The sequence below is a fragment of the Drosophila sulfurigaster genome, chromosome 2R, assembly GCF_023558435.1.
Source record: "Drosophila sulfurigaster albostrigata strain 15112-1811.04 chromosome 2R, ASM2355843v2, whole genome shotgun sequence".
NCBI classification, from domain to species: domain Eukaryota; kingdom Metazoa; phylum Arthropoda; class Insecta; order Diptera; family Drosophilidae; genus Drosophila; species Drosophila sulfurigaster.
The window spans coordinates 32835149-32848357 of record NC_084882.1 but is presented as its reverse complement, the minus strand read 5'-3'; the positions used below and the strand labels follow the sequence as shown (position 1 = coordinate 32848357).

Sequence of the window (13209 nt, the reverse complement as noted above, 5' to 3'; positions counted from 1 at the left end):
AGTATTAGTTACAAAATAATGCTTACTCAAAAATAGTTAAAGCAACTTTATAGCAAACAATCTGCAATCGAAGTAAGGAAAGAATTAAACAACACATAATTTGTTTTACAATATTGAACCTTTTAATGAGGACTGGATTCAATTGCAGGAAATTTCAGTACATTAAAAGCTATAAATTCACTTACAAACTTAACAAGATATGAAACATTTTGGACAGCGAACTAACTAAGATTTGATGTGGTGAGCAATGAAGAATATTCTAGAACTGATTGGAGGGCAGATATTGATTGTTGACCTGGCCATTGATGGGAAGACTCAGACTTGCGGAACCATGCTGAGCATGCGACTGCGCATCCAGGGAACCATCAATGTTCTGCTGCTGTTCCTCCTCCTCCTCCTCGGGAGCATCGAGAGAACCGACAACCGAGGTGATGGGAGCCAAACCCTCATCGGTGATGGTCGAAGTTCCTCCCAGAGTATCGTATTGCGACTGAATCTGGCGCTGAGCATTGAGAGCTTCCTCAGGCGTGCGGTACTTGATGAAGAACACTTCGGGTTTGTTGATCTGCTGCGGTGCCTCGGCAATGGCATCCTGCAAGTCAGCAGCGGTCGTCTTCTTGGCCAGCACATAAACCACAGTCTTCTCCTGCTTCAGCGTCTTGGCCAGATTCAAGGCAGCAGCGCGATTCGTTTGAGCTGGGGTCTTGACGAAGAGCACGTTGTAGTGATTGCGTGGCTGTTGGTTCAGCTGCTGCAGCTCATCCTGAATCTCATCCTCAGACTCCTCGGGGGCGGAGTGAATGAAGAAGTTCTTGGTGACAATGGGACGCTTGGGAATGCGAACGCGGGGACGAGCACGACGCTGCTGCTGAACTGGCGCCGTCTGGAAGTTGACGGGGAAGTTGGCAGGCATGGGGAAGGAGGAGGTGATAATGCGTGGCTGCTGCTGCTGGGCATGCGAATGCGACTGCGCCTGGAACTGTCCCACAGGTGGCAGATAAGGCAATGGCACCGACAATGGTGGCAACACGGGATGCGACGATTGCTGCTGCAGCTGCTGTTGTTGCTGCTGCAATTGCTGGTTGAGCAAATGTGCCACAACTGTTGGTTGTTGTTGTTGCTGCTGCGGCTGCACGCGATAATTGTATCCGGGCTGCGTGAGACTGATGTCGGCTTGGGCCAGCGCCAAAGCGCCCAATACAATTGTCTACAAAAATATAAGAAACAAAATATAAATCACTGATAATCCTTGGTGTATCCCATTTTTGCAAACGCACCACAAATAACTTCATGCTGTTGCCTAGGCTGGAACTTAGTTGGCTGTAAACTTGACTTTGTGTCTCACTCGCTGTTTGAGATGTGATGTTGGGTCAAGCGATGTCTTGGCCTTTTATACCGGAGATACCAGAAGAATGCGTGGTCGCAACTTGTTTACAATCGGAAACAAAACAAACAGCAGCTGAAGCAGCAAACCAAAAACAAATTGTTGCAACAGTCAACAATAGATTTGCATGGCGAGGCGAACAAAATAATAATAAAAAAATATATGACTGAAAAGCAGATGAAACAGTTTCGTGGGGTGGCAACTGGAAGTGGGCTTTTGTTACGCCTCAAGTTGGTCTATTGTTTGGGCCAACAACTCAACTTGGCAATTTTGACACTAACTTGACTTCATTTCGCCTCAAAACTTTCACAGCAAAAAAAAAAACTTGATAAATTAAACTACAAATTATTTCAGTCATCAAATTTATTAATATTTCAAATCGAATTCAATGCTCTACATTTGAATTTTCTGAGAGTATCTTCCACTTGCTTATTTTCGCATTTGTTTTGATTTGTGTTGCCAATTTAAGCAGCTGACTGTGGCCAATAATTAATTTGTTAAAACAAGCGAATCTCCGATTTAAGCATCTGTTGTTTGTATATCGAATTATTAGTTTAATTATGATTATAATTTTCAAGCAAGTGTCAACAAAGTCGTAAGCAAACAAAAACTTTGCAAGCCGTTTCGTTTGATGAGCTGTCTAAATTTTGCAGTTCGTCTTGCATTGATATGCAAATGATCGATTGATATGGACGAGGTTACAATCGATTACAATCGTTTTCTATGCACTTTTGTCTCTCCGTCCCGGCCTCTTTTGTTCGCCAACTTGAACTATAAAATGCAAATGGAAATGTGGAGCGAGAGCCAGAGCGAGAGAAGAGCAGAGGGAAGTCAAGGTCTAGCTGCATATTGTGTATACGCAGCGTGTAAATATTGTGCGATAGATATATCGCCAAATTGATACAAATGTCCATATGTGTGTACATATATTATATTTATTTTTTATTGCCAGAGTCAGACATTAGTAAGTTACGATACAAAAAAGTGAAGGTAAATCACTTAGTCAATTTGAAAGCTCTGATTTTCATTCGACGGGTTGACATTTTGCGCAGGTTACGCATTGGCCTCAACTCTTCAACTCTTTTGGGAGGGAAATTTGTTTTTTTTTCTTTTTGACAACGGAAATGAGTTGTCATAACACGCATTACCAATTTAAGCCAGCTGCAACTTAATTGGATTGGCTGTTAAAATGCATAGTGAATGTAAAGCACATTTATCTGCGATCTGTAATCTAATTATGAAAGCAACAAATTATGATAGTGTTATCCCACGCTAACCGCTAAGCGCTTAACAAAGTATCAAACCAAGCATTAAATCGCTCAACTTATGCAATTCTCAAATGCAATTCCCCTTGGACTTGGCACCGAGTGCATCTCATTATCCCAAGTTTGCACACAAATCAACTCGTCAACCTTCGCGTTGTAAGTTCAACCCATATTTCTTTTTGGTGCTGTCTCCTCTACGATGCCGGAGCTATCCGAAAACTGGTTTCACACTTTCTCACGCCAATTCCAGCAAAGCATGACCAAAACGTAAAGTAGGGAACGGCCCGAAGCAGTTCATTTATATTAAATATGCAAATATCTTATCCAAAAAATATATATATATATGATCAACTTCCGTTCGAAATGTAAAAAACGAAAATATAATTCGTAAAATCAACTAAAAGACATTTAATTTACAATTTAATTTATCCCTCTTTGGCAATATAGTATAAATAAATTAAATCTTAACTGCTTTGCTACTTGAATATATTTCGCAAATCTTAATGGATTTTCTAAATAAATCTCCAACATTTTGGACTGATATGATACTTTTTTTTGTTGTAAACATCAGAAAAAAGTGAATGCTTCAGAGGAGACATAAATTTGTGATTTTCGTAACAAGTTTTTAGTTTTTAATTTATTAATTTATTGTGTGGCGATCGTTTCACACTGTCAGATTTTGACATTGGCTTTTGTTTTGTTGTGGTAGCATAAATGTGGATTATATCCATGCATAGCATTATAAGCCAGCACATAGACTGGGGGGAAGACATTCAATTAGGTGCTGGAATGACTAATGCACTTTTGATTATTGGCCTAAAAATGTTTTCAGATTAATTATAGTACACTTTTCATTGACAAATTACACAAAATGCTTCAAAGCCCATTCAAAACGATGTATTTAAGTCCAAATACAGTTAAGACAACGCACAGCATTTGGTTTGTCTTAAGCCTACGCCATAGTATAAATTGATGAATGAATTTTAATCGATTTCAAAGATACCTTGTTATGCAGACGCGTTAAAATTCACATAGGCAATCGATATTCATTTACGTTGATTGATTTATAATCACTTGAAACTGCAGTTCGCTATGATAACAAGTTCCATCGGGTTGCAGAAGGGAAAAAAAACACGAAATTTGACTCTAATTAATTAATTACATATTTGTTGTAAATGTTTAAAATAAGCGTTTAAATAAACTTGCTTTAGGCTGTTCGGCATTATATTTCAAAGTGAGTTTTGAACTGCAGCCCTTTAGCTGTGCTCTTAATAACCAACGAAAATTTATGTTGCCTACTTTTAGGATGGCTTTGACTAGTGGCGCCATCTAGGTGTGAGAGCGCAAGCTGTGAAACTTGTCGCTTGGGTGACGTTGAGTAAAGTATTCTTATTTGCAGAGGACAATAGAAATTTGATTTATTTGTTAGACAAATAAATAATGATAAAATTGTAAAGTAATAAAGAATTCAATTTAGTTATTAGACAAATCAACAATATATATATTATATAATTATTTATCACTATTAATCACTCGATTTATTAACGTGTAAGATATTGCGAAGTTTTCATTTTATCAGATAGATAAATATGAACTACTAGAAAGAACTAGATATTGCTGTTTAAGTAACGCATTGAACAACAATTTCATCAGATGACTGAGTGGTCATTTGATACAATTAATTTTACAACATCTCATAGAGATAAGGAATCACAACACAATCAATCTTAAAGCCGTAAAGAAATCCAATGGCACTGCAGTTAGAAATTAAATTATCTGCATTAATGGCATTCAATAATCGTCCATTAATAGTCAGCACGAGAATTATCGGAATTGGTCAGTTCGACGTTGACCAAACAAATACTTGCTTATCAATGATATTATATATTTAGCCACACACTAACCGTGAAGCAGGTGATTTTTTTGACTTGATTATGCTCATAAACGCGACCAACGCGTGCGATATTCGAGGAATCAAAAGTGACCAATGTGATGTGTGTTGTGTGTTGTGAACTGGTTGTAAATATCGTAAAATATTTCTGTGCTGGTCACCAGCTATTCTTAGATATTATAATGTCATAAATGCTTTGAACTTTATAAAGTCCAAGTCGCTTGAACCTTAATCAAGTGCGGTGCATTTCAAAGCGTTGACCACATACGAAACAATTGATTTGCTTATAAAAATGATTTCTCTTTATTAAATATGTTTACGTAGGATAATAAAAGTTATGAGTGTTTTTAAGGCACATGCTTTGAATGTCACACAAAATTGACTAGTTGAATTTTTATTTGAATTTCATCACGACGCTTCAAAGCCTGATTTCAAATAATGAGTATATTGTAGTATTGTCTGGTCCTGTCTCTGGATTTCTTTGCTCTCTCTCTTTCTTCCTCTTTCTCTTCTGCATTTCTACTGCTTAGAAAATTCGTTGTATCATCCGCACATAAAATGTTTTAGGTGCAGTCTTTGGTCTGTCTATGGCTGATATGGTTTTTTGTTATGGCCGCTCTCTCTGTCTATTTCACTGTCCGTTGAATTCAACTACAGCAAATTGATTTTCTGCACTGCAAAGCAGAGCAACAAAGTGAGGCTCAATCCCAAAGCAGAGAGCTGAGCTGCTCCGGCACGTTGCAGCTGCTCCACAAGGACAACGGCACGATTGTTCTCGCTCTGAATCTCACGGTAATTGTTGTGCAGCTGCTTGCCCTCTTCGTACTCGATCTCCTTGAACTCATTCACCTGGGCCAAGGTCACCGGGAACGTTTGGGTCAACACAATCCAGGTGACAGCCTCGGCGCAAGTGGGCGTGGTCAACGAACCCGCATAAGTGAAGTAATTAGCAACACTGGGTATCAGATCATCGACAGCCAAACTGTCTGCTACATTAACGGGCACATTCTGCTGCTCATACGCCTTGATCTCGCCCAGACTCTTGATGATGCTGTCTATGGCCTCGTTGGGTGTGTTCGACACATGGTAAAGCACACCGAGCACCGTGATGCCATCCTTGAAATTGGCAGCCATCGTAATGTTCGGGTAGATGGTATTGCGATGCACAATATGCACTTCGAGGGGATAACGAATGGTGTTGATCGTGTGCTCAGACCACCAATGCATGTGGATTTGCTCCACCACATAGTCGCTGCCCAGAGCGCCGCCACTTAGCGTCAGTTCGTGATCAAAGCCCGAGATTTGAACTGCACAAATGAGATAATAGTTTAATGAGCATCAATTGTGATGAAAGAGAGTGTGTGGGGAGGGGAGGGGGGGAGAAGGAGAAGCTATTCGGTATACGCACTTGAGTGTCCATTGTTGATCATTTGGAGTGAACCTTGATGTTCGTCGTAGTTCTCAAACTTCAGCGGATCGAATTCGCCCTTGAGGGCGCCATTCACATGCAGATTGATGGGGCTCTGCTTCTTGCCACTGTCACAGAGACCGCCCCACTTGGGAAATGCTGCAAAAACATAACGAAGAATACAATTTAGAGTACAACACAAAAGCAAGTAAGAAAGTGGAGTGTGCTCAACTGTAAGATACCCGCTATACATTTTTAATAAGAGTAAAACAGTGCGGTATTAAATTTAAAATATACCGTAATATACCGCAAAAATACTAAAAATATGCCGAATGCTATATTTGGTATATTGGAATAGTGGTATATTAAAAATATACCAATTATAACCTTTAGTATATTGACATAGTACTACATTCAAAATATAGAGTGCAAAATATAGCAAATAGTCAGCCAAAGCAATAAAGACCCATAAAAAGTAGGCGTTTTTTCCCATACAAAAAGTATTTCATGTCAATATTTATCTGATCGCAATCAAATTTACAGGAATCATATAAATATAAATACATAAATATGTACTAAAAATCAAAGCTATAGCTTTAAAACTACACTTGTTATTTGATTTTTATCTATTTGCGGAGGTGAAAGTGGGCGTGGCAAAAATTTGAACAAACTTGATCTGCCTTCAAACATGACAAGTGCTGCCGAAAATAAATTATATCTCTACCTCTTATAGTTTCTGAGATCTAGGTGTTCATACAGATGGACGGACAGACAGACAGACTCACAGACTGACCTGGCTATATCGTCTCTGCTGTTAACTCTGATCAAGAATATATATACTTTAAAATGTATCAGATGCCTCATTCTGCATGCTACATACATTTCCGCCGGCAATGGTATAATACCCCTCTCCCCTATGAGTAGCGGGTATAACTAAAGTGAACAGATGAACAAGAAAGTAAAGGAATGCCTAGCAAAATGCTGGATATTCGTTTGAGTCTAATTTGCATACACCGCAATTTGGCGCAATTGAAATAAACGGGCCGAATGGGAATGGGACGAGTCCGAACTCGTACTCGGAATGAGAATAAGAGCACTACTTGACAATGATCATCGCACTGACCCAGTCACGATCAACAGTGTTATTCCTCTGCTACACTTATTCGCATTCGCAATCGCATTCGCTTTCGGCGTTGATTAACTAATTTTAGCAAATAGACTTTAACGAGTTGTTATAGTAATAGTTTCTTTTTTGATTGGCTCTACTTACGTTCATCCTGATTGTTTTCCAGATCTGGGTAACCCCATTCGTTGGCTGCACTCAGACCCAATGTGCCACAGGCTGCAAAATAAAAAGAGAATAAAATGTAAACATTAAGTATACGCAGAGCATAACACAAGTTTAATGGTTGCCCATGTGTTTTGTTTTTTTCGTTTTGTGTGTATTTATTAAATTACATGTCGTGTCAAGTTGAGCGACACAACCATGTTAAATGCTGGCGTTGTTCTTGGCCGTGAAAAAAGGCCACAAAAGCAGCGTAAACAGAGCAAAGCAGAGCAGAGCAGAGAAAAAGCAGCGCAGAGTACTTTGACTGCAGTCGTAATAATGTTGAAATTATCGTTGAATCGCTTTGGCAGCGTCGTCAACAACAGCACCTTGCACTTGACTTGACCGGCTAAAAATAAGCATTAAAATTTATGAAGAGTTGGCCAAGCACCAGCTAGCAACCAACCAAAAAAAAATACAACACACACATGTTTGTCTAGCCAAAAAAAAATCTGCCGATTTAACTCGATTTGTATTGTAATTTCTAAAACGTACTACATAAAAAACATATTTTGATAGCTTTCTGTTAAACTCTGCTAAAAGCCTTCTGACAGCCAAACATCAAAATATTATCTAAAATTTATGTGTGAAAGCAATTCCATTGTTTTTTCCCCGCTTTTTAAATTTTCACGTCACTTTTTACGAGCGATTTGAATGAAAATGATTTTGTAGTTCCATTAAATAATTGACCCATCAGCATAACTCTCATGCCATGTTTATATAGTCATTAATGGGTTAATAAAAGCCTCGTAAAAGTTTGCCGCAAAATGCAGAATGAAAATCAGAAATTCTATTATTCATTTTTTAGCACTTTCGCTAAGTCTTTGACTTATTTATGTTTTGTCGTTTGACTCTCCCGCGATATGCGAAATGACGACAGCAGCTGCGTGAAATACTTTTATTATACAGATTTATGAGTTCGATATGTGTACTATATCTTTGTACGGGAGGGAACGTGATGATCAGCTGATTTTGAAAAGAATTTTCAAATATAATTTCTATTATTGTACAATTCTTAATGAGTTTTCTATGTGCCCCGAAAAATACTCAATATATATATTCTTTCCTATACTTAAATACATTTTCAATTTTATACTTTAATACATTTTCTTTTTTATACTTAAATACATTTTCTTTTTAAGTACAGTCTAATTGAAGAGAAAAAAACATTTTAATTGGGAAATGCCATTAAATTGAATGTGCGCTGCCTTTGAAATGAAATAATGTAATCGTAGATAAGCGCAATTATTTTTGTATTGAAATAGATACACAGGAAATTTATGAATTGCAATAAATCAACATTTTATTTTGGACACATGAGTATCTCTATGACTAAGCTAAACTACAAATAGAAGTACAATAATTTAAACTTTACCCTTAGCTTAACAGATAATTAAACATACTCGTATTCGAGTGACACTTCAGTTTATGTTTTTTTTTTGGAAATTAATTAGAAATTGGCTGCGGACATTTAGTTATTGAAATGAAAGATCTACTTTCAGCGATTAGATTGACTGAGTCAACTGCCATTTAACTGATGATTAACTGATAAATCGAATGTGTGTCTACATGTGTTGAACAGCAATTTAATGACACGAGCTGCATGCAACTTTGGGGCAGGTAATAATTATTATTTGTATAATTAAAATTCGCATGCAACGAAAGGTTATTAAGAGAGTTCGCAAGCTGTTAAAACTGGGCTGTAGTTACATGAGAGAGGGAGGTGATTATGGGGGTGTTCGAACAAAACGATAATTGCATTTTCGATTTTAAAATGCAATGTGAAAAATGGCACAAAACAAACAGTTTAATGCACATGAGAAAGCCGCCAGCATTTGCAACTTTGATATATATTTTCATTATGCATTTTGTTTTCTCGCTTGCTGTTGTTGTTGTTGTGAAGTAGCCATAAAAATGAAAAACATTTGCATGATCTCGAGTGTCAGATCTGAGAGAGAGAGAGAGAGAGACAGAGAGAGCGAGACATGTGCAACACAATGGGGGACAGATGACAACGGAAATATGCGGCATGTTCAAATCCAATTTCAGTCTTCGTCTCGTTGCTTTGCGTTGTTTAGTTTATTGCAGCATTTTTTGGCAGAGTCAGCAAAAAAATAATTGAAACACTTTTGCATTCGATGCGATAAAAACGTCGCTGGCTAAAAAGTTTTTCAGACTTTTTTTCTCTGTGATTTTTTTTTCTGGTTTCTGGTTGGCCTTTTGTGCCAAGTCACTCAGACGCGAATTTTTGGAGGCAATTTTGGTCTCTAGGTTATTCAGTGATTTTCCATATTGTTAATTTATTTACATTTTATTAAGCCAACAATAATCAAAATTGTTCTCTGATAAACGATTTCGGGAGTGCGCTTGCTGGGCTTTATTTGATTATCATTCGACAGTCGTTTTGATAACGTCTAATGACGGTTATACACAGCACACACACGCACACACACCGCTGGTCATGTGAATAGTGACATGGACTTCACACTCTCTGCGGAAGACAATCAAAATTTCCCAAATAACTTTGCAGATATGATCAGTTTATTTAGCTGACTTGAAGTAAAACATTTCATTTGTGTGCGTTGTTTTGATTGGATTTGTGAACTCATTCTGAATGCTGTTTCTATTCAATTGAGTCGTGGGTGTGAGGAAGACGTCAATTCACTTGACTTCGACTTCGTCTCTCGTAGATCGATGTGAAGTGAACTTTATTTGGGCTTTTATGAATTGTTTGCGGACTTGACTTTCCCCCAACAATGAAGTGTTGAGTGCTCAGATTTTATAGCTGTGATTGTGGATGATCGATTATGATGGCAATTGAAGGAAACTTTCCATCAAAACCGTTTTGGATGTGAATAGGAATGTGAATGGTGGCTAATGTCTGATGTCTGGTTTTGGTTGGGGTTGGGCTGTTAATATCGTCTCGAGGGCTCGTATCAAAGGCACTAAAGTGCAATAATAATAATAATAATGAGAAGAAGTTGTAAACAAAGTGTTAGATAAGAGAAAGAGCGAAGCACATGAAGCATAAAGTAGTTCATTCATTCTTTGCTGATTGTGAATATATATGATTGCGACTATCTATCCACTTTGTAAATGACAAACGGAAGCCACAATTCACATGACAACCAGAGAGATATATTCCAGAGAGTTCAAAGTTGTTTCATACGGTTCAATGGAATTGCAAATTGCAATTGTAACGAAACAGTTTCTGCATTGTAAATCCGAAATCCACAAAAAAACAAATCCAAATCGAAATCCAACGATAATTGCAAGCAAAAAAACACGCTTCAGTGGATTTTAATGGAAGCCTATCAACGACAAGTTATCAGAGGAGAGAAGCCTCTTAACAAAATACATCGAAACTAAAAGGCATTCCAATTATCAAGGGAAACAATCAATTGACGCTGTGACAACCAATACACAAGTGTTGTATAATCAGTAATAATAATACACACAATACGTTTATAATTGTTGTTAAATATCTTTAGCCAAAATCACAGCTAATCTTGAGCTAAACAAAAAAAATAATAAAAAATAAATCAAAAACAGTAGCTTCGTAGCTACCAGTATCTATATTTATTATTATTGCTGCTGCTCGCATTGTTATCGTAATGGGTTTCTGAGTGAGAGACTCTGTTATTAAGTACTACTACAATATATTTTTCATTCTTTTTGTTTTGTTTTATGGCTGGCAAAATCGTATCGAATCTCGAACTACGAACGATGAATTTATGCTTTTAATTTCAAAATAATTGTTTAATATGCACTTGAGATTGTTTTATGCCTGAGGCTGGCTTATCACACCCTAGAACTCAACACAACAAAGCATGTTACAAAAGTGCTGCCTTCTGTTATCAATCGATCTAAGCTAAGCAAATTGCTTTATTAGTCGATAATACTTACGACTAATAACGCTGATCGCTCATCAGCATTTTTTCCTATTTTCTTTACGACACTCTCGAGTTCAACTTGAGCAAATATAGAACTATATAGTGAATGACCTTATCACCGCATATCATGTGGTCAACTGAGGCGCGGCTCTTTGCCTTTTGATGAGTCAAAACATTGCCCCCCACAGAGGTTAACAACACAATCTGCACATTTACAATGTTTATCTAAGGCTTAACTTTTTATTGTAAGCCCATTTTCATTTATTGCAAAAATTGACTAATGATTTCTATGCATTTATTACCGCATGACTCACGTATGCCAAGTGCTCTAGGGGCTCTTCAGCACTCCAGAACTCTATATGAGTCGACACATTTTATCAAAACTCTTCATTGCTTTTTGAGTAGTACATGCTGAGGTTTCTCAATTAGCCATGTTGATAGCGCCGTTTAATTTTGTCTATACTCCAAAAAATCCCCACACTTTATGGCGATTCAAGTGATGGATAAGCACATGTAACTGATCTAATCTAATAGACCTCTCAAGCGAGTCATTGTCACTTTATAGAGCACAATCTTTCCATAATAAGTATTAGCTAACTTTTTTCCATAACACTTTTACAGATTGTAATCAGTTTTTAAAAAGGAATAAAAACAATTTCATTTTTAAAGATTTTGAAATTGAGATTATTTAATAAATTTAACTTTGACTATTATAACATTGATGACATTCATTTATTTTAATCAGTTGAGAATCAAAATAACAAATACACAAATATTTTGATTATGAAAGATTTTAAAATTCAAATGATTTTGTAAATTTTTGTAAAATTGGAAAAAGGTTTTTAACGTATTGTAAAATTGGAAATAAATAATTAATCTTTTTCTATTACCAAATTGTATTTGAAAAATAAAAATTCATTTTAAAACATTCTTTGAAAATAATTTAAAAATTGTTTAAAATAACTTTATGACTTTCCCCGATTTTAATTGGTTTGAAAATAATAAATAACAGCTATTTGTATTTTCTTTTAGAAAACTTGCGAATATTTTGTAAAATATTGCAAAATTCGCATAGAATAATTTGAAAAAAGAATTTGTGAAAGAAAGAGCACGTTGAGCGGAATCTTTGGAAAATATTCAAGCACAAAACGTGACTAGACGTCTTTTATTGGTAGAAAAGCTTGTATTACAAATCCTAAGAATGTGTCGGTGTCGGTCTAAATATAAGTATAACACTTGTCGCAGCCACTTCACTTCAAAAGTACATGCCAACAACTTGATAAAGAAAATGTTGCGATATTCACTCACTTCTAGTAGGTAGGCTTAAGTGGGTAACTAACAACAACTAACTAACTTCAAGGCAGGTAAAATACGCATTTCTTAAAAACTATTTGAATCGCAATAATTACCTAATACTACAAACAGCAAATGCATCTTTGAAAACGTTTTGTTGGCCGATTGATAAAAAGAATACTTGTTGAATATTGAATTGTTGATACTTGATCACCACTATCACTTTTAATTGAAAGCACACACTACTACTAGTTGGTAAGGACTCGGAACCTTCGCGAGCTCAATGACAACTCCATAAATTTGAAATAGAACCCTCGTCTTTTATAACGAAACCAAAGCGAACCGAACCGAACTGAACCCAACAACGATTCGTCGTGTACGACGAAGAACAGAACCCGCAGCCCACAGCACAGAATGATTACTGAACGCCGTACGAGCATCAAGCGAATAAGTGCGCACACATACACAGAAACACACACATACTGTACTGTGTTTGTAGTACTCACACATGCACATGTACTGAGAGACGGTAAGAATTAAGAATTGAATGATGGCAAAAACGGCAAATACACAGGTTTTGTCGCTACTTTTATGCACTCTTCCTCAGTCGCTCTCCCTCTCCCTCTCTCGCTCGCTCTCGCTCTCGCTTGTTGTTGCTCTCAATCTCTCACTCAATCAAGTGACAACAAAATGGAGCTGATTAAGCGACTGCAGCAATAACAACAGCAACAACCAACAGTTGAGCCGA

At 37.0% G+C, this 13209-nt stretch overlaps 2 protein-coding genes across 2 annotated transcripts; both read right to left on the bottom strand.

Moving 5' to 3' along the window:
* Positions 1-121: 121 nt before the first annotated feature.
* On the bottom strand, positions 122-1582 carry LOC133837561 (uncharacterized). Its single transcript, XM_062268366.1, has 2 exons — positions 1278-1582; positions 122-1207 (listed from the first exon to the last, which is right to left on the bottom strand). Exons 1-2 carry the CDS (start codon positions 1290-1292, stop codon positions 260-262), a joined length of 963 nt encoding a protein of 320 aa, XP_062124350.1. The 5' UTR covers positions 1293-1582; the 3' UTR covers positions 122-259.
* A 3237-nt stretch (positions 1583-4819) lies between these two features.
* On the bottom strand, positions 4820-12871 carry LOC133835820 (carbonic anhydrase). Its single transcript, XM_062265931.1, has 4 exons — positions 12578-12871; positions 7219-7290; positions 5949-6107; positions 4820-5847 (listed from the first exon to the last, which is right to left on the bottom strand). Exons 1-4 carry the CDS (start codon positions 12600-12602, stop codon positions 5192-5194), a joined length of 912 nt encoding a protein of 303 aa, XP_062121915.1. The 5' UTR covers positions 12603-12871; the 3' UTR covers positions 4820-5191.
* Between the last annotated feature and the right edge of the window lie 338 nt (positions 12872-13209).

Bases quoted from the DNA above. Each gene is read 5' to 3' on its own strand.
- LOC133835820 (XM_062265931.1), bottom strand. From the start codon at position 12,602: ATGCATTTGCTGTTTGTAGTATTAG. The intron at 6,108-7,218 runs GTAAGTAGAGCC...ATGTTTTTGCAG, and splicing joins GGAAAACAATCAGGATGAAC to CATTTCCCAAGTGGGGCGGT. The intron at 5,848-5,948 runs GTGCGTATACCG...TCATTTGTGCAG, and splicing joins GATCAACAATGGACACTCAA to TTCAAATCTCGGGCTTTGAT.